This window comes from Nothobranchius furzeri, chromosome 12, assembly GCF_043380555.1.
Source record: "Nothobranchius furzeri strain GRZ-AD chromosome 12, NfurGRZ-RIMD1, whole genome shotgun sequence".
Lineage (NCBI taxonomy): Eukaryota > Metazoa > Chordata > Actinopteri > Cyprinodontiformes > Nothobranchiidae > Nothobranchius > Nothobranchius furzeri.
In genome coordinates this window covers 58,593,578-58,618,818 of record NC_091752.1, presented here as the reverse complement: position 1 = coordinate 58,618,818, position 25,241 = coordinate 58,593,578, and the positions used below count along the sequence as shown (strand labels likewise).

The window sequence follows — 25,241 nt, the reverse complement described above, 5'->3', positions numbered from 1 at the left end:
TTGCAATACCCAACTGGACCAGCGGGAGGCTAATACATTAAATGCACAAGCGTTTGTGTGGATGGCAGTGTTGCCCTGTAGCAACACGACACCTTTAGGTTAGACCCTTTGTTCAAAACGCAGTTTTGTTTCCTCACAGCCAACAAGGCTCTTCAGAACAACTAAATCAAACAGCAAGTTCTGCCTCTACAATTTCTGCTCGGTATGGATGCAGATAACATCTGAATGAGCCGAGGCCGGATTGACTGCTACTCTGAGCTAGGTGCAGTGCAGCGTGCATGTTTTAATGTGATAGGACAGCTCTAGGGGGCAGACGGGCAACGCCTGCTCCGTGCTGCTGTCTAGACAACCCCTATTACAGTAGCTCTGCGGGGACCGGGTCTTTCAATAAGAGTAGCTGAGGACACACGCTGCCCGTCTTCTTATACTTAATGAGAGAACGAGCAGAGTCCAGGAGGACCCGGGCATCGGTGAGAGCTAGGGACGTCTGGGAAGAATGAGTGAATGAGGAAATATCAGAGGGGACATTTCTTTGGTTTGTTATTGAAGCCACAAAGCAAATAGAGAGTCAACTTACTGGCAAACTTGACAGGTAACATCTGATTGCAGGCCCCCGGTGAAGATTTGGTCTATGATGCAGTTACAGTGATTTGGATTGTTGGTCTTTTTCCCATTGTCATCTTCTGCAGATTGCAAAATAAACACCATCATTGTCACCACCAGCTTATTGGCCTTTGTTCTTACTTTGACTTTCACCTGCAGCCTCCTAAAAACTGTTTTAGCTCGCTCTCGAGCCTACCTGCTTGGCCTGTGTGCTGGGCCTATAGAGCTCCGGGAGTGGACGTCACTTCTCCCGGCGTGGAACAGTTCAAATCGAAACGGCGCCATATTGGCAGGCAGAAGCCGGCAGCTGGACTATTTGTTATTGTCAGAAAACTCAATCAGACGGGAAATATGGTAGATTCCTGTTGTGCACCAGGATGCAGAACAGATGCGGACAACATAAGGAATGAGCCATCTACAGGATTCCCCAAGATCCGGAGCGCCGCCAACGTTGGATCATTGTAATAAAACGCGCTAGTGACCGGGCTGAAATGAAACTGTGGGATCCCGAGAGTAAAGGTTTTCACTTATGCAGCGACCACTTCATATCAGGTACTTCAACCAACGTTTCCTCAACTGTATATGGTATTTATTTTAAATGCTTTTATTACGATTCTTAGTGGGCTTCCTAAACTTATTTTGGCGTGTCTTTTGCTGTCTTATTACTCACAGCAACAAGTAAACGTCACGTAAAACGTTGCCTCGTGAGTTCTGCGTGCTGCTGTTTCCGTGTTTTATGATCCCAGCAATTAACCGGCTAAGCTGTATTTAATTTTTAAGCAATGGTTGATCAATTGTCAGATCACACATAAAAAGCACTTTGGATTGCTATTATCTGTCTCACCGAGACAGATCTCAGAAAGATCCTGAGACGCTCCTGCCTGACATATTTATTTTATTCACGGAAAAAAAATCTGACTAGTGATTTCTCGTGGCGTTCAGTTTATACATTCAAACAGCACAGCACTCTGTTTAAACTACTTACATGTAAATCTGTTATTTGTCCATCCATCCATCCATCCATCCAATAAACCATCTAACATCCATCCAGCCAGGTCCAGTAAGAAGTCCGCTCCGACAGCTTCTGGCATTTTTAAAAAGTATCCCAGGGGCACGGTAAGGGTTGGAGATGTTTAGTCTATTTAATTTCTGACTATATAAAACGATTTCTCCGGTTTTAAAGTGTGAAGTAAACTCCAACGAAGTAAAATCCAAGCCGATCCCGTTCATTCTGTTTACATTTGTTGCCTGCCAACATGGCGTCTACTCTCTGAGAGTCACGTGACGTCCAGAGCTCTATTAACATTCCTCACACTGCTTACTGCCTGCCCCCTCGGTAACCCCCCCCCCCCCCCCCCATTAGCCCTGTAAAGGGTCGTTTTAGCACATACTGGATCAACAAAATGATGAAAGTGTTAAGTCAAAACCCTGAAGCGTTTAAGAAAGAGCCATGTCAGGTTTTTGGGTTTGAGCGACACTTACTGATGGTGTCTCCTTTGCAATGTCGATGTAGTACATCCAGGGCTGCAATAAGAAACTCATGCGCGTCTTGCTGCTCGTAGCCTGCAAGGTGACGTGCATGAGTCCACACCAGGTGCAGCAGCCGGAAGGGAATGTGGGGCGAACGGTGGCCCGAATAGAACTGAGGGCAAACAGGAAACATGTACGAAGGTGGTGAAGTCAGATTGTTACAGGCTGTCAAACTCATGTTATCTCACCATTAATCTCACAGCTTTCAAATCTATAACTTAGTTTTCAAATAAAGCTTAAATGTCCTGTCAAGGCGATAATTAGAATTCTTAAAAAGTCTAATCAAATTTAAATTAAATGCAAGGAAATAGATATGTATGAGCACAAAAGAGGGAAACGAAGACAAAAAATACAGTGCATGAATGTAAAAATGAAGACATCTGCGCAAATAATCCATTTGTCAACTGGTGTACTTTTTATTTGCCACGGGCAATGGAGTGAGCATTAATCCAGGTTGAGAAGTGTAAGAAAATAACAAAGCTGAGTGGAAAATTAGGGCTGTGCAATACAACAAAATCAAATTGTCTATTCTATAACTTTATAAAAGCAGCAGCCACCTTGGCAACACACGGCTGAAGGGCACGCGTTACTGGGAGCTGAGGGGAAGAGGTGTGCTCCAGTTAAATTTAGCATTTAACTCAAAATCTAATGCAGAATAATATCCCAACAATGAACCATTAATAAGACGATATGAGCTGCAGCTAGGCTGACATTCAGCTAATTCTTCCATATGAAACACATCAGTATAGAAGCGTGAGTTTAGCAAAGACTTCATGGCTATGAATGCAGATGTGCTGCTACAAAAAATAATAAAGCAACATTCTAAATGAAAAGTAATCATAAACATGGAGGAGTACTGTTCATTTTAATTCATCTCAATACATTGCGAAAGAATGAGTAATTTCCATTGGTGATTAAATAAACCACTACAGATACAGAAAATTGTATTATGCGATGTGCGATTTTGATCCTACTGCACAGCCCTATGAAACATCAACACAATTATCAGTTTTAGAGTGAAATCTTGTTTGACAACACATACTTGTTGTGCACAGAGAGATTTACAATCTAGCTTTCTCTGTGAACCTTACACTTTTTTCCGTCTGAGATTAAAGTTTAAAAAGAAGGAACAGGAGGACTGAATGAATTACTTCTTGTTTAACTGAACCTGGATTTTCGGTCTCAATGGCTAGAATCTAAAAATCAATAGCAGCCTATCTGGGTGAAAGATGTGAGCTGACTGAGACGGGCCGGGCCTGTGTGTGTTGCTAAGGGCGAGGGAGGGGAGGGGAGGGGGAACTCAGCTCATTATTCATTAAAGCACCACGTGCCATCTGTATATACTGAGAAGTGAGAGGATGTAGGGAGAAAGTGAGGCAGTGTGGGAGCAGATCTTAAAACCATTATGCAACATTTGAAAGGTGGATTTTTTTTCCCAAGAAAGACAACAAATGGTTGAGAACAGTTTATAATGCAGATGTTAGTTTCTACATTCGGATGGTATTTTCTTCTCTGAGCAGAAACCCTCAAAAAGTGTGTGTGTGTGTGCATGTGTATATATAGTCATCTGCACTGCATGAGTGTTAAAAGTCCCAAATTATTCTGTGTGCAGCATACCTCCTGAAAGAGCTGTGACATCTCACACACCAGACAGGAGTTTGATTGCATTTCGCACTTGTGTCTGTCGGAGAGAAAAAAGTCTCGCAGCAGCGGTGTGTGTGTTAGCGCCTGAACAATACAGTTCATGAAACACGTGTTGCCCAAGTTTATTAGCCCTCGTAAACCTGCAGGACAAGAAGACAGCGAGACAGAAGTGTGAGGACAAGAAGGCAAGAGGGGATGCTAAAACTGGAACAGAATAGAATAAGAATTTGTCGTAGTTGCTTCATACTCACCAGCCTGTAACTCTACTTTTCTTCCTCAAAATGCATCTGACTGATGCTTTTGAATATGAAATGTCCAAAAATTTATTCGGGGGGGGGGGGGGGAGACACATGCCTCAGGAACCCCCGACAGTATTTTAATAATTATCCTTTTCACCTCTGATCTTTTTCCTGTCTGCTCTTTGTATATACACATGTATATATGTATAAAGAGAGATCTCAACGCCCACACTTTAAAAAAGCTTGCAACACCCTGCGAGTGACCCATGGTGGCGGTGGGGTACTGGTATGGGCAGGCGTATGTTATGGACAATGAACACAGGTGAATTTTATAGATGGCATTTTGAATGCACAAAGGTACGGTGATGAGATCCTGAGGCCCATCATTGTGCTGTTCATCCATGACCATCACCTCATGTTGCAGCATGATAAAGCAAAACTGTGCACATGTCAGAGTGGCCTTTTATTGTGGGCAGTCTGAGGCACACCTGTACATTATCCGTGCTGTCTAATCAGCCCCTTGATATGCCACACCTGTGAAGTGGGATGGATTATTATTATTGGATTGGATTATCATTGGAGTATTATTTTCTGAAATTTCAGCTGTTAACTTTATTTTCTCTCTAAGTGTTTTTCTCCCCAGAAGAAGCTACAATGATGTTCTGCTGAGCTGTGGTGGCCTCATGGAGGGGGCCATCGTCTAACACACTGCTGCTAACTACTTAAACATTCTCCCTCTCCTGATAATAACTTTTTGCTTTCCTTGAGGTTGGATGTGCTACTACTAGTTTATCTGTTTAATTATAGATCCACTAGGATAAATACAATAAAGTTTACCTTTCACCAAATAGAATATTTACTAAGACATCACAATATGATGTGTGTTTGTGTGTGTGTGCCTGCTCTGTCTTCTCGATCCCCAGTGAGTCGTGGAGGATGGCTGCTTATACTGAGCCAGGATTCTCTGGAGGTTTCTTCCTGTTAAAAGGGAGTTTTCCTCTCCACTGTCGCTGCATGCTTGCTTAGTATGAGAGATTGCTGTATGGTCACTGACACTTGTCAGTGACTTGATGCAATTTGCTGGGTTCCTTATATAGGAAACATTATTTCTGATTGGCTTAATGAACTGACCTGAATTGGAATTTTTATAATGTGAAGTGCCTTGAGACGACTCTTGTCATGATTTGGCGCTATATAAATAAACTTGAATTGAATTATCTTGGTAAAGGAGAAGTGCTCACTAACACATATGTAGACAGATTTTAGAAAAATATTTCAGTTATGGGTGTTTTGTGTATGTAAAACAAGTTTTGGATGTTTGCATTCAGCTCATGAAAAATGGGAGCAAAAACAAAAGTGTTGCATTTATATTTTTTTTCAGTGTAATTTAAATCAACAACTTAAATAAAAACCCAACAAACATTGGTCCAACATGGTGTCCAGGTCCAAAAATGGTCACGGTAGGACGGCCCAAATTTGTAAAAAAATATATATAACAGAACATGTCTTAAAAATCTATTCAGATACATTTGTGAATGCCTACAGTTATATGTATTATTGTTATTCTGACAATTAGTTACGTGTAGTTCAACATAGCATCCCAGCAAATATTGGTCCGATGGCAACGTCGTGTCCACGGCCAAAAATAGTCGCGGTAGGACGGTCCAAATAATAAAAAAATTTTAACATAACATTTCCTAAAAATCCACTCAGATTTGTAGTTACATGCATAATTGTTACATGTCATTTACGTCCAGAAAAGACATCGGTTCAACTTTCATTTTGGAACTATTTTTCACCCATGACGGGACGTGTCGGCCGACGTCTTTTCAATGTTGATTAAATGTCAGAATGTTTGCTGGGAGGTGTCTAATAATTGATTAGGTCTGTTGTAAATGTGAAAGGAGAGTTAACAATATGGTGTTGGATCAAGACTGCCAGCAACGCTGAGTGTCTCCTGGAGGGCTGAGAATTAATTTGTTTAGTCCTCTACTGATGAACAGGTGAAACACCGCCAGGTCCTGGGTCCAATGCACCCGAGCAAGCTTTGGTACCAGAAGAATGTACTAAGTTAACGCACACACACTATTGTCAGATTGTGTCGGAAGATCTTAATAACTGAGATTAAAAAAAAAATCTGATTGATGACAAAACCTGACAGAAGATAAACACAAGCTTATTGTGTTGTGCATCTATCTGAGGGAACACTGTGTTCTGCCTCTCTTTGTGTACTCTGCCTGTAGGGTTGTTCCGAGTAGTTGACCTTGGATATTGCACTTAAATGCACGAGTGACCCCCGAGCACACCAGCACAATGTACACACAGCAGGGATTTGCACAACTGTCAAGAAATGAAAAAAGGCGCTGATTAAGTCGTGCAGACTGAACAGTGCTCTCTATTGCCCACCTATGGTACAGTTTGTAGTGATTTTCCTTCTCTTTGGATTGTGTCGAAATAACTCTAGCTCCCGCTTGGTCGGCTCCCATGTTGTATATTTCTCCCCAATGCCTGTGGAATGCACAGAAACACTGCAGTCAGAAAGCAAGCCAAAAACCTGCAGTCATGTATGGGACGTAGAACAGGAGGCACTACCTTGCAGTTTCCAGGCTTTCCTCTGTTCCTCTTTGGCGATCTGTTCCATGTCTTTGTCGTATATGTAGTCTTGACACACAAAACAATAAATCCCACCGTATAATAAGTCTATAGCTGGAAGGAGAGAGATAAGGGGACGAGAGATTACATTTTGATTGCAAATAGATTTTTCAGCATGATAAAATGCCCTGGGTTAATTCAAGTTTACAGACCTTTGAGGGGAAAGAAAACACCATTTGTGACCAAACCAGTGAATGCTGGGATTTCTGACGGGTGTATTAATTCCGCCATTTCCACCTGTGCCTTACACTAATACGTATGCTGCCATCTACCATCCTCAAAGTCCACAGCAACAATACCTCAGCTCTGTTGCCGTGACAACCTATTTTTAGTTTAACTGGACACATTTCTGCTTTTGGTGCTGCCCACACAACAAAAGTGAGTTTTCAGTGTTATGTAGAAATCCGGTTACAGTACCGTGTGTTTTATTTTTGTCATTTCTTTAGAACAGGCGTGTTAAAGTAACAGAGTGGCATCATCCAGTTAAGGCAGAACATTTCTTTTAAATCAAAGCAAAACAAGTGGCAGTAACAGAAAAACAAAAATGGGATAAAACGGTTTTAGCAAAGGAAAAAGAAGCATTGAAAAGGAGAACATAAAAGTATACAAGATTCAGAAAGCTAAAGAATAAAGGTCAGGATGTTTAAAAAGAATAAAATACATTTTATTTTAATCTAGCAGTCCCACAAACTGGGGAGTTTGGATTCAGTTGATTAGAAGTAGAGATGAGCAGAGTGCCAATTTCAGAAATGCTCTTGTGTAAAGCTCAAAGTGTGTGTGTGTGTGTGTGTGTGTGTGTGTGTGTGTGTGTGTGTGTGTGTGTGTAACCCAACTGTTGTACATTAAATCAATTAAGGTCATTAGGATACTATAGGCCTACACTAGCCTCACATATTAGCTGTCCCCATCGGCGTATTATCTAAATCTTGCACATTAGGGCGATTCAAAGCACAATTAACACGTGAAGCTGATGCTGACACTTTAAATAGTGCCGTAAGTGCTACCACCACTTTGCTGTAGAATCTCATTACATTTGATTGGCTGTCTCACTGGTTCAGTAATGTGATGTAGTGGGAGTGAAGTCTGGCTCTGACGACTCTGAGGATGAACTAGCCCAAAATGACTGTTAGTTAAACTTTGAGTAATTAGCACACCACACATCTTGTTATTGAGGTCAAAGGGCAAGCCAAGAGGGTTGAGTAACATGACATACAAAGTTTATACAAAAATCAATTAGTTCCTTATCCAACTAAATGCATTTTGTGCTGTTTGCTAAAGCAAATGTAAAATATGTGGTAACACTTTACAGTAAGGGTTCCTTTAATTAATGTTACTTAGTTTATTATTAAGCATTAATAACCTGTTAAAACTATTAAAAACTGCTTAATATCAAGGTGAATATTAAGTAATGCATTACTAAGCAGACACCCCCCATGGCCACATGTCCTAAACTTAACATGTAACAGTTAATATCTGAACGTTAACAGAGGGATCCTTTGTTTATTAATGCTCAATAATGTAATAAAGGGAACCTTACTGTAAAATGTTACCAAATATTCTTATACTTAAAGGTATGGCGGAGGACATTTCTGAATTTCAGGAAAGAACCGACCTTTCCATGTTTTGAAAAAAAAAGTGCACATGAGAGAGAACGTCCTGTTAAGTAGCTGCTGGCCTTGCAGCTATACTTCTTCTAGCAGTAATCTGAAATTAATTTCTCCAAATAGCATGCCAATCTTTAGCTTACCAGTCGAGCAGAAATCTGACATCATAGGTGTCTGTGGGGAGCCCAAGCTTCACATTGTGCATGTGCAGAAAGTGAAAACTACTCAGCACTGAGCACGTACGACGACCTTGCGTGAATGGTTCACCAGAATAATTGATAGTAATGCAGACCAATAATTCAGGTGATCCACCCGGAAGAAAAAGATCCTCCGCCATACCTTTAAAGTAAATATCTCCAACTTTTACCTGCACACTTATCAGGAATGATGAAAAATAAAATTGACTATGATTTTTGTGAAGATATGTGTCATGGTTAACAATGTTATCATGGAATTTTAAAAGTGTTGAAATGGTGGAAAAAGACTCATCATGCTGGGAAACCAATTAGCTTTGGGTGCCAGTTTCTCAGGAGAGTCCACACTTGACATTTGAGACACTTTTTAAGGAGACAGTCCATTTGGAGAGTGTGAACATTTGCATTGGCTAACCTTTATTAAACCGCAAAAGAAATTTAAACGAAATAAGGTCCAAGATCTTCATTAAATAAATGTCTTCAAATTGACAAAATTCAAGGTTTCAGCCTTAATATAACAGAAAACTGTGACCCACAGCTGCTGTTGTCTCCAGGGTACCACTGAATAAGTGACTATAATACCGGGGAGTGTGGCTTCAACAGTAATGAATCAAGACGGTAATAAAACAGCCTGTCCAATAATTATTTAGAGTAGAAGCAGCAGCAAAAGCACAAAGCCATATCCATGATTCACTGTAGAAAGCAATGTGGATCATGTTAGACCACTATTACAAGACTATTGAGAAAGAAGTGTTGTTTTGGTTTAAAATGAAATAATCCTTTTATATGAACAATCACTTGTTTCATAGAAATCCCGATCATTAAGAATGTAGAAAGTTTCTGGGTAAACAATTAAAAGACAGACAAGAAGGTTAACAATGAGATGTTACCACCAAAAAAAGCTCATACACTCTAATACAGTTGCTGGTCATGCAATTGTAATATCATAACAAAGTTTATTTATTTCAGTAATTCCATTCAAAAAGTGAAACTTGTATATTACATTCGGTACACACAGACTGATATATTTGAATTGTTTTCTAGTGCAAATTTTGATGATTATAACCGACAACTAATGGAAATCCCAAATTCAGTAGGTCAGAATATTAGAACATTGTGAAAATGTTCAATAGTGAAGACTCCTTGTTTCACACTCTAATCAGCTAATTAACTCTAAACACCTGCAAAAGCCCTTAAATGGTCTCTCAGTCTAGTTCTGTATGCTACACAATCATTGACTCCGAATGTCATTGGTAAAGAGGCTGGGTGTTCACAGAGCTGTGTCCAAGCACATTAATAAAGAGGTGAAGGGAAGGACAGGGTGTGATGGAAAATGTGTAAATGGAATAAGGATAACTGCAACGTCTCGCCTGGGCTAAAGACGACTGGACTGTTGCTGAGTGGTCCAAAGTTATGATCTCTGATTTCCGTTGGAAATAAAGGTCTGGAGGAAGAGAGGAGAGACACAGAATCCATGTTGCTTGAGTTCCAGTGTAGTTTCCATAGTCAGTGATGGTTTAGGGTGCCATGTTATCTGCTGGTGTTGGTCCATTGTGCTTTCTGAGGTCCAAGGACAACGCAGCCATCTACCAGGATGTTTTAGATAGAGCTGTAGTGAAGCGTCAATGACGTCGACAGCTCGATTCTAAAAATTCATCGACGTCAGATCCGGTAGTTGACGCACCACGCCCAATTGTTGCATCCCCAGGAGTTTGTAAATAGAGGAGGAACCTGCAACTTTTTCCTCCTCTAGTTCGCCCTCTTCTATGCCTTCACCAACATCTCCGCCAAATACTGAAGACCCGGAACAATGTCCAACGGCTACTAGATTCCTTTCCTGTTTTGCCCGCCTTCATCTCCCGGCAACGGACAACAACTTCCGGGGACAGATGCACTGCTCCTTCTCTACCACAGATGTAGAAAATCACCGGGAGCATTTCTCCCTTCATAAAGGAGCCTCTTTCAGACATTAGGAGAGATGTTTTGGGGTGGCAGTCTCTCCTCCGTGCTGGTATGTTTGCTGCTGGGTATTTTTGGTTTATTTAAACGTGGTAACTTGAATTTAACTTTGGTAAAGCTACTGTTAGCATTTTCGCCAACAGCTTCTTGCGTTTGGATAAACTGTTACATTTTGGTTTAGAGTTCATCTTTTTTGTGGTGTAGATCTCCCTTTTATTACATTTAGAGTGTTGTGGGTTTTCGGTTTAGTTTAAAATATCACCTTGAGTTTGGTTTAACCACCCAGTTTAGAGTTTGGACCTTTGGAGATCCTTATTTTGGTCCAGAACCCAGTAATCTTTGCCCAGTGGGACATCCCTAGTTATTTGTACTTTTGTTTTAATTCCCCATAGGCAGAATTAGTTTTATTATTCCCAACCTGTGGATGGAAAGATTTATGATTTTTTGTTGTTGTAAATAAACCTGAACATCATTTTAACTTTTAAATCCTGTGTTATTGTCCCTTCCTTTTTGCACACGAGCCAAACTTCCCAGGAAGAGTCGTATCATCACTTGCCTCACGCACATAAGTGACCAAAACAAAGCAGCATGGAGACTGTCTCCAACCACCTCTCAGGCAGCAGCCTGCTCTCCCAATTTCACCAGAAAATAACCAACCGCAACACAATAAAAGCAGTGTTATACAAAATGGAAGGCCTGTAGTGTTTATTCTCTTACAGTAACAATTTATCAATTTTTTTGAGGAATTTATTTGATATTTTCTTGTTTTTATTAATTGTGCAATAAGAAAATAATCGCTAGATTAATCGTCTAAATAGTCATTAGAATAGTCGACTATTCGATAAAATAATCGTCAGAATAATCATTTTAAAAATAATAGTTTACCCCCAGCCCTAGTTTTAGAGCACCCATGCCTCCTGCTGCTGACCAACTTTATGGAGATGCAGATTTCATTTTCCAACAGGACTTGGCACCTGCACACTGTGCCAAAGCTGGTTTAAGGACCATAGTATCTCTATTCTTGAAAACTCTTCTGACCTTAACCCCACAGAAAGTCTATGGGGTTTGTGAAGTGGAAGATGCAATACACTAGGGTTGGGCGATGGGAAGGTTGAATCGGCTGTTGTCGGTACAGGATCTGCTCGGGGTCCTTCGACTGCCGATGACGTCAAAGTAGTTGATTGGCTGAACATGAAGCTCACGGAAGTTACATAATCAAGTTAAGATTTTGATTGGTCAGAACAAATTTGCAGTCGTAATCTTAGCGGTTGTAGTCCTGTAGTCCAAAAATCAACACTTTTTGGAGAAAAGATGTTTGAATTTCTAAAGCAAATGTAAAATATAAGCAAATGATAAACAGTGACCCTCAAAAGCTCTTGATGTTTACGAAATGGGGCAAAATAAAATATTAGAACTTTATTGAAAGACACCAAGGAACATTTTGAGTCAAAGAATGTATTTAGATAACAACTAAGGAAATATACAGACAAACTCCACATTAATGCAAACAGATATGGCTTCACATATAAGGACTGTTCTATTTTTTGTCAGTCTGATGTTGGTTTTATGCAGTTTCACATTCTTTACCAAACAAAGATAATATGGTGTTTTTTTTAACAAATTACAATTATAAAGAAAACATTTAGGTGTTAACAAACAAGAATTTATTAACAAAACTGCTGATGTCTTTCCAAAACGTATGTGTGAAAGCCGAGTAGATTCGCAGTAATGTGACGTCATCGGCAGTTGAAGGACCCCGAGCCGATCCTGCACCCGAGCAGATCCTGTACCGACACCGTCAGCGATGGGCTGAGCCGTTATGGTGTTTTTTTTACAGGAGGCGATTTGTTCATTGTTTATTTGTTTGCACGTGAGTTAGTTGGTTACTGACAAATATTTTACACATTACACACAGACATCGCGGAAGTAACAATCACAAAAAGATCTCGATCAGCGCATCCGAGCCTTTTCTCACCTCCTCCCCCTCTCGCTGCTGACAGTGCGTGCGCAAACGCGCACGCTGAGGAGGAGCTTGAAGAGCATCTGCGCACAGCAGCGTGGTGATGAGTGGAACGTGGAAACCCTTCTATCTTTCAAGCCCTGTCCACACGTAGCCGGGGATCTGCCAAAACGTAGATATTTTTCTACGTTTTGGCCTGTCATCCACACGAAAACGGATCTTTTTAAAAACTCCGGCCAAAGTGAAGATCTGCTTTTTCTCCGTTTTGGGTGTCTGCGTGTGGACAGACAAAACCGGAGTTTTAAGGTCCGCAACGTCACTTTCCGTGACAAAAAAATGCTGACATCACGTGTGCGACCTGTGTTTACACTAGCCGACAGCATGGATGCCCTCAGAGCCGCGCTCGCTTTATCAATTGTCCAAGCGCTTTCTGCTTGTTTGTTTTTGCAAGCGGGATTACTGCTCCTTGCGGAAGACCACAGACGAAGGACGAGGTTAAGAACGGGGGAAGTACTGCCGCCTACAGGTCTGGCATGTCCTTAACAACGTATTTATCCGGGTACGTGTGGACAGTTTTTTTTTAAACGAGGTGGTGTGGATGCAAGTTTTTGGAGGGGCGGATATTCGTTTTTATAAAAACCCGGCTACGTGTGGACTAGGCCTCAGAGAGTAGAAGACTTCTGGTAATTTCATTTGGAGAAATCTGTCCTGATTTAAAACTTTGGCATAAGTAGCTCTCGTTATTCAGCACCTGCTTCGAGTGTGTCAGCAGAACGCAGATTCATCCAGAACAACATTTAAACAGCCACGAGTCGTCTGTGGCAAACATCCAGAATCCCATAACCTCTTCAGGAAGCTCTCTAGAGACATTTGATTAAACACAAGCTGAAGGGGACCAGTTCAGGTATAAGCGGAGCAGAAGGAATGTGCGTTCGTGCCGCAGCAAGTTCCTAATTTAAGTGAAATTGTTCAATTGCATTGTTTATGTTACTGCGCCACTCTGATCAGCTTGTTTCGACTAAATATTAATTAAAATTAATGGAAATTGAATGAATGATTATTCATTATTTTAAAAATGAAAGTGACTGGGATAAATTGATCATGCGGCCTCCTCAGAGTGCGTCCAAATATAGCAGTGATTCATTTAATTTCCTACTCATAAAAGAAAGAATCCCAGGAGCCTTTGTTCAGAAAAAAACATTTTGCTTAAATAAAATAAGCTACCACAATGGAGGGCACCACAGGGTGACAAAGATAACAAGGCTTTGTTTAAAATGAGCCGTTTAGACTTCCCTCTACCAAACTATAAATACAAAATTAAACAAAAAGAAAAATCTAAATTTCTCTTCCAGCAAACATATGCTCTGCACTTGTATGAAATCAATGTTTTGGGTTTCTTCTGTTTTTGCAAATCGTCGTTCATCATCTTTTATTGGACTGGCGATTCATGTTGGGAAAAAAATAATACAAATCGCCCAACCCTACAATACAACAGACCAAACAATTCAGAAGAGCTGAAGGCCACAGAGCAACATGGGCTCTCAGAACATTTGAGCAGTGCCACAGACTGATGGACTCCATGCAATGCGGCATTGCTATATTTTATAAACCCTGACATCACACCTTTCTGAGTCCTTTAGAAAAACTCATAAAACAAACATACACAGTCATGTTTCATCAGAGTTTATTCATTGTCTCATTTGATATCACTGTGAATCACCATTAATAATCATTTGACTTTTACATCATTGATATAGTAATAAATTGATTTTTAATAGTGATGCACAGATATGACATTTTTGGGCCGATACCGATAACCGTTATTAAGATCACTTTTGTGGCCGATAACCAATATTTGCCGATACCAATATACTGATGCTTTTTGTATAGAATGAAAATTATTAAAGCTGAATTGACGTTATTATGTACACACAACACACACATTTACAGATCTGAGATGATTTCATTCACTGTTCACATGACTAAACAATTACAGATCACCCTCTCACCCTCTGAAACAGGCAAACAAATAGAGACGAGAAGGAAAAAATATCGGTTGTTAATATCGGCCCAGTTTTATTTATCGAACCGATAAAAATATGTTAAAAAATGACTAACATTGGCCGATACAGATATTGATACAGATATATTGTCCATCCCTAATTTTTGTTGTCTCCCTGGACCATATATATAGATATATATACATAACACACACACACACACACACACACACACACACACACACACACACACACACATCTACATAACATTGTAATGACTTGCTCACACAGGGCAGTGGAGCACGAGGATGCATGTGAATGTCATATGAAATGCTGAGAGTGTGACTCGTAGGATGAGGGTAACTAATTATTTTTACCACATATTTCATAAAATGTTCATTTCGAGCTTTTTCTTCAGGAGAGTTCTTAAAGCTAACATCTACTGGATTATGTTGATGAGCTGGGATAAATGGAATAATACAAGAAATTGATTGTTGAATATGTTTAATATATATATATATATATATATATATATATATATATATATATATATATATATATATATATATATATATGTATGTATTATTGTTATTTTCACATAGATATGTTTCTTAATTTTCAAATTTTGTTTTTGAGATAAGTTGATAAGAATAAGTGAGAAGGGGATAAGAATGTACAAGTTTTACTTCTAACTACTCCTTTTCGGACTTTATTATTTGATTGCTTTTGTGTCGAGTTGTGTTGTTAAAAAAGTTTTATGTTAGTTCGAAATAAAGTACAAATCAAAGTCAAAGCTGTAAAGATTATTTTGAAACAACAAAAGCCTTACCTAGATTGTGCCGTTTGTTTTTTGCGTGCTCGTGGATGTGTTTCTTTGTAAAACAGCCAAAAAAGACGCAGTAGAGACAAGAGTGGAGTCGGTTCAGGTGGGCACCACACATATGACAGATGCACGACTTGGCCTGTGGAAAAAGAATGAAGGGAGTGTGGTGGGATGGGGGAGGACAAAAGAGAAGAGCAAATGTGAGCAAAGAAAGACAGCAGCCCCCTCACTATGAACAGCAGGCTCACAGAGTGGAACTGTCTGCCAGCTGAAACAGATTTCAATCTTCCAGTCACTCACATGAACACATTGCTTGCATAAACCTAATATAAAAGCAGACTGATGGTTGCTTGGCCTGTTGACAAATAAAACACAGCAGGAAACTAGAATATTTCCACAGAGAATCTCCCACTACATATACAGATATGATGGGATTTAATGCTTGGCAGGCACACTGGAAGAGACCACTCCTATGGTCTTAAGCAGAGCTAGTCACTAATGGTGGCCTCTGCTGCCCGCTCTCTCCTCACCGATGACACAGTCCCATGTGTGATCCAATGTGTTGACCCCATCGTCACTGTTCATAGTTCCGTGCCCACGACTTCTTATTTCTTTGTCTTCCTTAATTCATCTTTCATATTTCTGTTGTTCGGTGTTTATGATCCATGTGTTCTCCCAGTCCATTATATGGTTTTCTCTTGTGCAGTGGTCTTTTACGGCTGATTTCTTTATTGTACTTTCTGCTTCTTGTTTCGCTGCTCTTGAGTGTCTTCTTGTTTCTTTCTCACGCTCTTTTCTCTTTTCACACTCTACATGTTGTAGAGATCAAAGAAACAGCGCTGGGCTGGTTTAAATTCTGCCTGTCTGATAAATTTCATTTTGTAAATGTACATGACAAATCTTCATACTCGGTTACTTGTGTAGTACCACAGGGTTCAGTGCTTGGACCAATTCTTTTTACTATATATATGCTTTTGTAGGGTTAAATATTGTAGCTTTTAAGCGTAATATATTACCTTTACTTGTGACCAATAAGATTTGATATTCTATATATTCCTATATATTCTTTGTTTTTATCTTTTTAGTTTAGTCTTGTGCAGCACCTTTGTGACATGATATATGTCGGTAAGATGCTTTTATAAATAAAGGTGATGATGATGATGATTCTATATAAATATAGAATATCAACCAGCTTGGTCTTTGGATGTTTAATTAGAAGATTGTAGGATTCTTAGCTTTTTCAGGGATCAAACATACTTCGTATTAGGGCTGCTCAATTAATCGAATTTTAATCCCAATTACAATCTGAGTTTCGAACGATTATGAAAACAAATTGAGCCATTTATTTTCTTCTCCCTCTTGCGCTGCTCCAAGTTGCAAATCAAGCGCTCCTCCCACATTGTTGCCAACTTAGCAAATTAGTTGCCATTTCTAACATATTTTCAGACCCCCTTCTTAACTTTTTAAATTCTAAAAGTACCTCGCAAACAATGTAGAAACATCTCTGGTAACCCTTTGCTACTTTCTGGAAAACTGTCGTCGACATTTCCTGCAGGTTAGCGAAACACTCGGCCTGCGCTCCAGACCATCTTTCCAGACATTACGAAAGGGAATGATGTAGTGATGTGTTGGTCGCAAAAAAATAAAAAAATAAAAAAAATGCTCTCAGATCCAGCTTCCTCTTGGATTAACCGGAGTGAGTGACACACACCGTACCTGCAGGCTCCTGAGCCGCTAAAAACGGCATAATGTGCACGCGTGGTGCGCTAAACACACGCACGCAGCTTGCCCTTGATTGCTGTGAGACTGGGTTGGGGGGGTGGGGGGTGCAGCCAGGGCCGGATTATCATTGCAGGGGCCCCTGGGCACAATGTGCTTAGGGCCCCGCCCCCAACCCACCTGGCCTCCCCCAACATTACTGTCACCCAGTAGCACTTTTTAGACATTTCATAACATTGTCAATATTAAAAATCCCTTATGCCGATTCAAAACATTTACCTCCAGGTCAAAATAGTTTTATAACCTAATCACAAACACTCATACCTGATGATTTTCCTGTTGTGCCTCACTCATATGTCTTTCTTCCTCTGTCCTCTCTCTTTTCTCCTCTTTTTCTGTGTCTCTCTTCCTCACAGCACTCCTGTCTTCTCTTCTGTCTGTACTAACAAAAATGTTTCCAATCTGTGGGACAATGGGGGGGTGAGTGAGTCTGCTGTAAAAGAGATCCCACAGTCCAACTACAACAGAAAGTAATGCAGAATTGTTTAAAAGATTATACAATTATTGAAAAGTTTGCAAAGATGAAATATCTGCATGTTTTTTGTTTGTCTCCTGTCTCTTTCCTCATTTTGTCTCCTGTTTCCTTATTCTTCTTGTCTCCTGTTTCCTTATTCTTCTTGTCTCCTTCCTCCTCTTGTCTTCTGTCTCCTTCCTCCTCTTGTCTTCTGTCTCCTTCCTCCTGTCTCCCATCTCCTTCCTCCTCTTGTCTCCCGTCTCCTTCCTCCTCTTGTCTCCCGTCTCCTTCCTCCTCGTCTCCCGTCTCTTTCCTCCTATTGTCTCCCGTCTCCTTCTTACTCTTGTCTCCCGTCTCCTTCCTCCTCTCGTCTCCCGTTTCCTTCCCCGTCTTGTCTCCTGTTTCCTTCCTCCTCTTGTCTCCTGTCTCCTTCCTCCTCTTGTCTCCTGTCTCCTTCCTCATCTTGTCTCCTTTCTCCTTCCTCCCCTTGTCTTCTGTCACCTTCCTCCTCTTGACTCCTGGCTCCTTTCTCCTCTTTTTGTCCCCTCTTGTTGACCTCCTCTCTTGCCTTCAGAAAAACTGCTTTCTGGCATTTCGATTGGTAAATTCATTTACAATGTCATCAAAATCCAGATTCCTGACAAGCTGAGATTCAATAGCCATCAGTGACAGTGCACTGAGGCGCTGTTGAGTTTGTGTTATTATTACTATACTATATAATTAATGAGCATCCGACTCACGTGACCGCCGCCTCAGACCCACGTGACCACAGAACTAGCTCCGTGGAAAGGCCTCAGTAGTGCCTCGGTCTGGCTTGGAAACTGCTCCGGGATTTTGAGTCTCTGCGTTTGTGTATTCTTTTTTGGATATCTTTGTGCAATTGTTGGACAAAATGACTTGCTGTGGCATTAATTGCACTAATAGAGTGTCCAAGGAGTCTCCACATCATTTTTTTCGGTAAGTAAAATTATAGTTATGTATTTTAGGCCACTGCCGAGTTGAGCTTAGATTTTAATATGTACTGTTTAACCATGAAATTTAAATGTAATAGGGTAAACCCCAGTGCATTTAACATAATTATGCACTTTAGAAAATGGGTTGAAATATAACATGTTGGTGAGGCTGGATTCCGACTATCTGCTTGTGGAGCTCTCGGGAGACCGATGTCTTCCACCCGTTCTCGCCTCCCTGCAGCTCGGCGCATTTCTGTCTGATCGGGGCTTCTGTCTGCTGTGCGGGCTGATGGCTGGGTCTCCCGGCAGCTCGGCGCATCTCTGTCTGATCGCGGCTTATGTGCACTGCGCGGGATGATGGCTGGGTCTCCCGGCAGCTTGGTACACCTCTGTCTGATCGCGGCTTCTGTGCGCTAAGCGGGCTGATGGCTGGGTCTCCCGGTAGCTCGGCGCATCTCTGTCTGATAGCGGCTTCTGTGCGCTGTGCGGGCTGATGGCTGGGTCTCCCGGCAGCTCGGCAATCTCTGTCTGATCGCGGCTTCTGTGTGCTGCGCGGGCTGATGGCTGGGTCTCCCGGCAGCTCGGCGCATCTCTGTCTGATCGCGGCTTCTGTGTTTTGCGCAGGCTGACGGCTGGGTCTCCCCGCAGCTCGGCGCATCTGTCTGATCGTGGCTTCTGTGTTTTGCGCGGGCTGACGGCTGGGTCTCCCCGCAGCTCGGCGCTTCTCTGTCTGATCGCGGCTTCTGTGTGCTGCGCGGTTTGACAGCTTGTGGAGCTCTGGGATGGAAACCTTTCCACCCGGTTCTCCACAGAGGCAACTCTGTGCATCTCAGATCGCAGCGGCGCTTGTCTGCTATGCAGCTGCCGGCTTGTGGAGGTCTTGGAGACCTCTGTGTTCCACCCGGTTTTACCCAGCGGTCAGCCCGGCGTATCTCTGACTCAGAAGCTCTGGTGTTGTGCACAGTTAACTCCGGTTGTAGCTAGGTTGCTACCTCCGTTAGCTTAGCTCCCATCTCCGCATTAGCTTTGGGTTAGCTTCAGGTAAACTTGTAGCTAGTTCGACCGGGTGTCGTCAGTTGATCCCAGCCTTACAGCCCCACCCTCACCTTTTACGGAATTGTCTGGGCTTGACGGAACCTGTGACACGGTCAAAATGGCGGTGGTGGCCACCTCCCATTTTAGTACAAAAACTTATTATTGGAGCCTGTGGAAACCCATTGTCCATATATGTATGTCGATGGTGTTAACAAACAAACCTCAGAACATCATGCCTTCTTTCAGATACAGGATGCACTGATTTATGGTTAAGAAAATATCTATGTGCAGAAATCACTTTAACTTTATCTTATGAACATTGTGTGAGTGTAGATAACGATTCACTTGTTAAACCAAACATTACTGATCATAACATCAAAATGTTTCATTGTAATAATAAAATTCATTTCAACCACAGTAATTTAAGCACAGATTAATCAAAACATTAGTATTCACATAACATTTGTTCATTCGACCATATTATTATTTAATGCTTATTTAACTTATGAGTTGTAAAAGTGTTCATTTTATTCAGAGGCATGAGGAATCCTGTAGAAGCGATAAGGGAAGCTTTGGCTTTGAAATGGGAATGATTTGTTGACAATTTGTTATGTGTTCAGAGCTGCAGAATCTTCTGGGCTTGTTGGAAGATAGAATGTAAAGTCCACCTTAGAGAATGGAATTTATGTCTGCAGATGACCGGTGGCATGTAGGTCAATATGTAAGTGAAAACTGACCATTTCTGGACGTTACACTTTCAATTGGTAAAAGCATTAGACAGCATGAGATAAACTTCCACTGTTATGCTGATGATACTCAGTTAAATTTATCCATTAACCCTGATAAACCTAATCTATTTGGTAGATTACAGGCTTGTCGTGAAGACATAAAATATTGGATGACTAAACGTTCTGCTTTAAATGAAGACAAGACTGAAGTTCTCATCTTTGGACCCAAAATTCAGAAAAGGAAATAGCTTAGCCTGACCTGAACAGCATTAAATTAGTATCCGAGAACAAAGTAAGGAACCTTGGTATCTTTGACCAGGACATGTCATTCAAATCCCACATTATGGTAAATGGTAAATGGCCTGTATTTGATATAGCGCCTTCTAGAGTCCTGGAACCCCTCAAGGCGCTTTACAACACAATCAATCATTCACCCATTCACACACACATTCACACGCTGGTGGGGATGAGCTACAATGTAGCCACAGCTGCCCTGGGGCGCACTGACAGAGGTGAGGCTGCCGAGCACTGGCGCCACCGGTCCCTCCGACCACCACCAGCAGGCAACGTGGGTTAAGTGTCTTGCCCAAGGACACAGCGACAGACTGAGCGGGGCTCGAACCTGCAACCTTCCGATTACATTAAACAGGTTTGTAGGATTTCCTTTTTCCACCTTCTGAATATTGCTAAAATTAGAAGCATCCTTTCCAGGAGTAATGCTGAAAAACTAGTTCATGTTCATTATTGTAATTCATTACTATCAGGAAGTCCACAGAATGTAGTTAAAAGTCTTCAGCTTGTCCAAAATGCAGCAGCTAGAGTTCTGATGAGAATTAAAAATAAAGCTCTCATATCTCTCCTGTCTTAGCTTCACTACATTGGCTGCCTGTTAAATTCAGAATAGATTTTAAGATCCTCCTTCTCACATATAAAGCTCTTAATAATAAAGCTCCATCATACACCAGTGACCTGATTGTTCCATATGTTCCTAACCAAACACTTCACTCTCAGACTGCAGGTTTACTGGTTTTTCCCAAAATATCTAAAAATAGGATGGGAGGCAGATCTTTTAGCTATCAGGCTCCTCTCTTCTGTAACCAGCTACCAGCTTTAGTCCGTGAGGCAAACACCTTGTCTACTTTTAAGACTAGGCTTAAAACATTTTTATTGGATAGGGCTTATGGTTAAAATCTGATATTAGCCCAGATCTGGGCAGGTGGGGGAGTAAAGGGAGGTGGAGAATACAGTCAGTAATTACTTTGGCAGGCGGGATTTTACTGTGACTGAGTGAAAAAACAAAGGGGGCAACGGCCCATTAGAAACAGCTTTGGCATCAATTTTGGACTATTTAGACTTGAGCTTTTCTTTGAGTCAAGAGCAGATAGAGGCACTCAAGTCCTTTATTTAGAAAAATTTTAAAAAGGCGGGGCCTTGGGGGTCGGGTTCTGACATGTATGCTGCCGGGAAGAAAGCGGAACATGCGGTAGCACCTGGCCCGGGCTCAGGGAGAGGAGTTTGTTCCGGAGGGGGAGGACCCAACCTTACCTGGATGTCCTATGTCTTATGTATTCTGGAAGTTGTACAAATGCAGGGATGGGAGTATATATTCTGCTGGGGGTGGTGTGGTGGCATCAGCTGGCATAGGTCAGATGATACCTGCACTGCCTGCTCACCACAGCCATGGAATACACCTCATCAACACGCACTAACACTGTATTGGAGCAGGCAGAGGGAGACTAGGGGTCCTAGCACACCTCTGTTGTCGCTTGGCTTACCGGGGCTGGAGGCTAGGAGGAAGATCTGGCCATTTGGTTAGGGTCTGGCGTGGTGGGTTGCTTTGCTCAGCATTGGGCGGGGGAGCCTGCTCATCAGCACCCCAGCAGAAAGGGTCGAAATCTGGGAACCGGTGATGGATGTACCCTTTGTGCAGCAGTACCGGGACCAGTGTGAATAGGGTGTGTATGGGGAGCATGAGTGGGTGTATGACGTGCATTTTTGTAAGTCTTAGACTGTATGTGTGTATGTGAGCATGAGGGAGGGAGTGTGTGAATGTGTCTGTGTATGACTGTATAAGTCAGGTGGGGCTTTTGACTCCTCCCCTCTCCTGGGACCTCTTTTGATGCTATACATCTTCACCTCTCCCTCCCCTTGCCACACTTGGTGTGGAGTGTGGCTCCTTGGTCTGCCTGAGTGTTTGCGCCTCCCGGGTCAGGGGGTTTAAGATTTTTGGTGTCTGCCTGATAAATCCTGGTGGCTGCCTGGTGGGGTATGAGTCCCTGCGCTCTGCTGGGTCCCCATCGGGTCTGGTCGCCCCTGGATCCCGGGTCGCTGGGTTCCGTGCTCGGCCGGCTAGGGGGTGGGAAGCTGCGGGCGGGCCTGTGGGCTTGCCGCTGATATCTCCCGGGGCTATGCCGGCTGCTAGTTGTGGCCCCCCGGGGGCAATTCTCAGCCCCTCTTGAGGGGGGCAGGGGCTTTTCTGGTTGCAATCTCTCTGGGGTCCCTGTGCTCTGGGGCAGCTCCTGGATCTCTGGGACTTGGAGCTCCTTCCATCTTCTGCACATCTTTGGGGGGCAGATCTGTGGCCCCACACACTCTCTATTGGACGCTCCGATAGAGAGAAACCTTACATATACAAGCGCATGTACACACACAGGTGCTCACATGGTGCTCTCATAATTATGGACTTGGGCATTTTCAACACACGTCTTAAGGCTGTGGTTGGCACTAAATGCACTGTGATTTATTATTGTGTGATTGTTCAGTAAAACAATGTTGATTTTATATTTCTTCATCAAGTTGACGCAGTGAGAGCTTGTTCCTGTTGTATTGTTGTGTGTCCCTTTTCTGCAGGTCTAGAAGCAGACCCCTGTTCATCATTGATTGTTTATCTTTGTGGCTTATCTTTCTGCTTCAACACACCTGCTTTTAATCAAAACGCTTCTGCAAAGCCTGTCGAGCTGCTGAACAGGTGAGTCAAGTACCAGCTTTCGAGGAAGGGAGTTAGGGACGACTGCCATAGAACCATTGTAACATCAAAAAATCATAATTTGTCTCCTTTAATGTGAATAACAGCTGAGAAGAAGGTTATTGGTGACCATGTTACAGATGGAGAATGACCTGCTGCAGTGAGCCACCAACTCACAGGAGTGAAAACAGAAGGAAAAGAGGTGTGAAGCAGGCAAAGATACACAACATAAAAAAAGAAACTACTGAATGAAGCCATTTACCAGTTTTCCAGTTCTGGAACGCTGTCTGAAACTAGTTTGTAAGATAAGATACTTAAACTTAAGGAGTGGGTAATATTAAGTTTTTCTAAATGAACACAGTGAACCAGCACACCGTTGTTTTGTTAACTTTTGTCTGGAGATGGAATGGTGTAACCCAACGCCATCTGAACAACATAAGTACATCAGGAAAGCTAAGGGCTGGGTCATTCGGTTTAAATTTCCATTCGCATGGATGATGCAACAAATAACAATGTATCAGCACGATGTGCAACCATTTCAAATAATGGTACAATGCAATCAAAAATAGTAAAATGAATCATTTTATGTTGCCTACATTATTGTTAAAACATGCCACTCAACCTTTTCATGATGAATATTTACCTAGGGGTATCAAGTTCACATCATAAAGAAATAAAATGGTGTAGTCAAAAAAAGTTGTTCCTCAATTAGTTAAAAGGAAACCATTTTTATTCATTTGGCTAAGACACTAAAAATGTTGGATAAATCATGGATAAAAAAGTAACGAAAACTACCAGAAAGTTTAGACTACAGAACAGTTAAATTATCTGATCAAACCCACATTGGATTTCTTACTTACTCTTAACCAATCAAAACCACAGACTCGGGCATGCTACGTCACCAGGCGCTCCCCCCTCAAACCAAAACGGAGCATGAGGCAGCAAAATGTCGCAGTGAGAAAAGGTGGAGAAAAAATAAAAATACCAATATTAAAATGGCCAGGGCTACATGTAAAATATATCTTCTACCAGGGATGTGTATTTTTGAAATTCTGGCGATACGATACATATCACGATACAGGGGAGACGATACGATATATCACGATATGTTGCGATACATTCATTCAGACGTTACAAGCAATTTTTTTTACTGAATTTATTGTAAGAATGTTCAATAAACAGTCCAAACTGATACGTAACATGTCTAACATGAGGTATCTGAACCATGATGGAGGGATTTACATTTCAATGGTGGAAACAAAACCCGTTGCACACTGCTGCCAGCTAGCGGATGGCGATTGAATTGCACAAAATGAAAAGAAAATACACAAAAGTTTGCATGGAAATTCTTTCAAGAATTAGATACACGGCTTTTGAATATCGATATAATATTGCTAGAATAAATATCACGATATATTGCCATATCGATATTTTCTTACATCCCTATCTTCTACTTTTTTATACATTTTTCAATAATTATCGATATTGATAAATTTAATTTTTTTTATCAATATACTATTTTTCTATATCGTCTAACCCTAATTAGTACTAGTTCATTTTATAACATTGGTAGTATTAATAGTTGTGTTCATCATTAAGTTTTTTTATGCAAAAACATTCAATTCTCACTGTGTGTTGCAAAACTTAAGAAAGGACTTCAGAAAACACTGTAAAAGAGAAAAATATTTTTAAAGGTGCAAGTCAGAGCGTGTCAGTTAATTTAGGTAAATTGCCACTCCTGTTAGATGCGGAGAACCTCAGAAATCTATCTTAGGACCCTGCTAGTTTCTATATATGATACTTCTTGGACTGATATTCCGGAAACACAACATTCCTTTTCACTGTACCGTGATGAATTGTCCATTTCTGACCTAAAGGCCATGCTCTATTTGCTCTGCCCAAGCAAAACCATAAATTTCTGACACAAGCCTAATCTACAAGATATGGGCCAAGGCCACTCATGCTCTGTGCTCTTATCTAAACTGTTGCTTCTTCGGACAGCACAAGAAAGAAGACCAAGAACTCTATTAAATAATAATCAAATGACTTTGTTAGTCCAAATAATCATGTGAAGCTAATGTTCAATCAATCTGTGAAATAAGAATATTAATTACTTGAT

The 25,241-nt window shown here is 41.4% G+C and overlaps 1 protein-coding gene across 3 annotated transcripts in view; it reads right to left on the bottom strand.

Moving 5' to 3' along the window:
* Positions 1 to 25,241, bottom strand: part of LOC107376459 (ubiquitin carboxyl-terminal hydrolase 22) — a 43,799-nt gene that overhangs the window by 4,785 nt on the left and 13,773 nt on the right. For 2 of the 3 annotated variants that reach the window (XM_070542758.1, XM_070542759.1), the window contains exons 2-7: positions 15,215 to 15,347; positions 6,609 to 6,722; positions 6,423 to 6,524; positions 3,751 to 3,917; positions 2,086 to 2,245; positions 578 to 683 (exon numbers count right to left, since the gene is read on the bottom strand). In XM_070542758.1, coding sequence (XP_070398859.1) covers positions 578 to 683; positions 2,086 to 2,245; positions 3,751 to 3,917; positions 6,423 to 6,524; positions 6,609 to 6,722; positions 15,215 to 15,347 — 782 coding nt within the window. Of the gene's footprint in view, positions 1 to 577; positions 684 to 2,085; positions 2,246 to 3,750; positions 3,918 to 6,422; positions 6,525 to 6,608; positions 6,723 to 15,214; positions 15,348 to 17,251; positions 17,390 to 25,241 lie in introns of all 3 variants that reach the window. The other variant, XM_070542757.1, reaches the window with a different exon arrangement.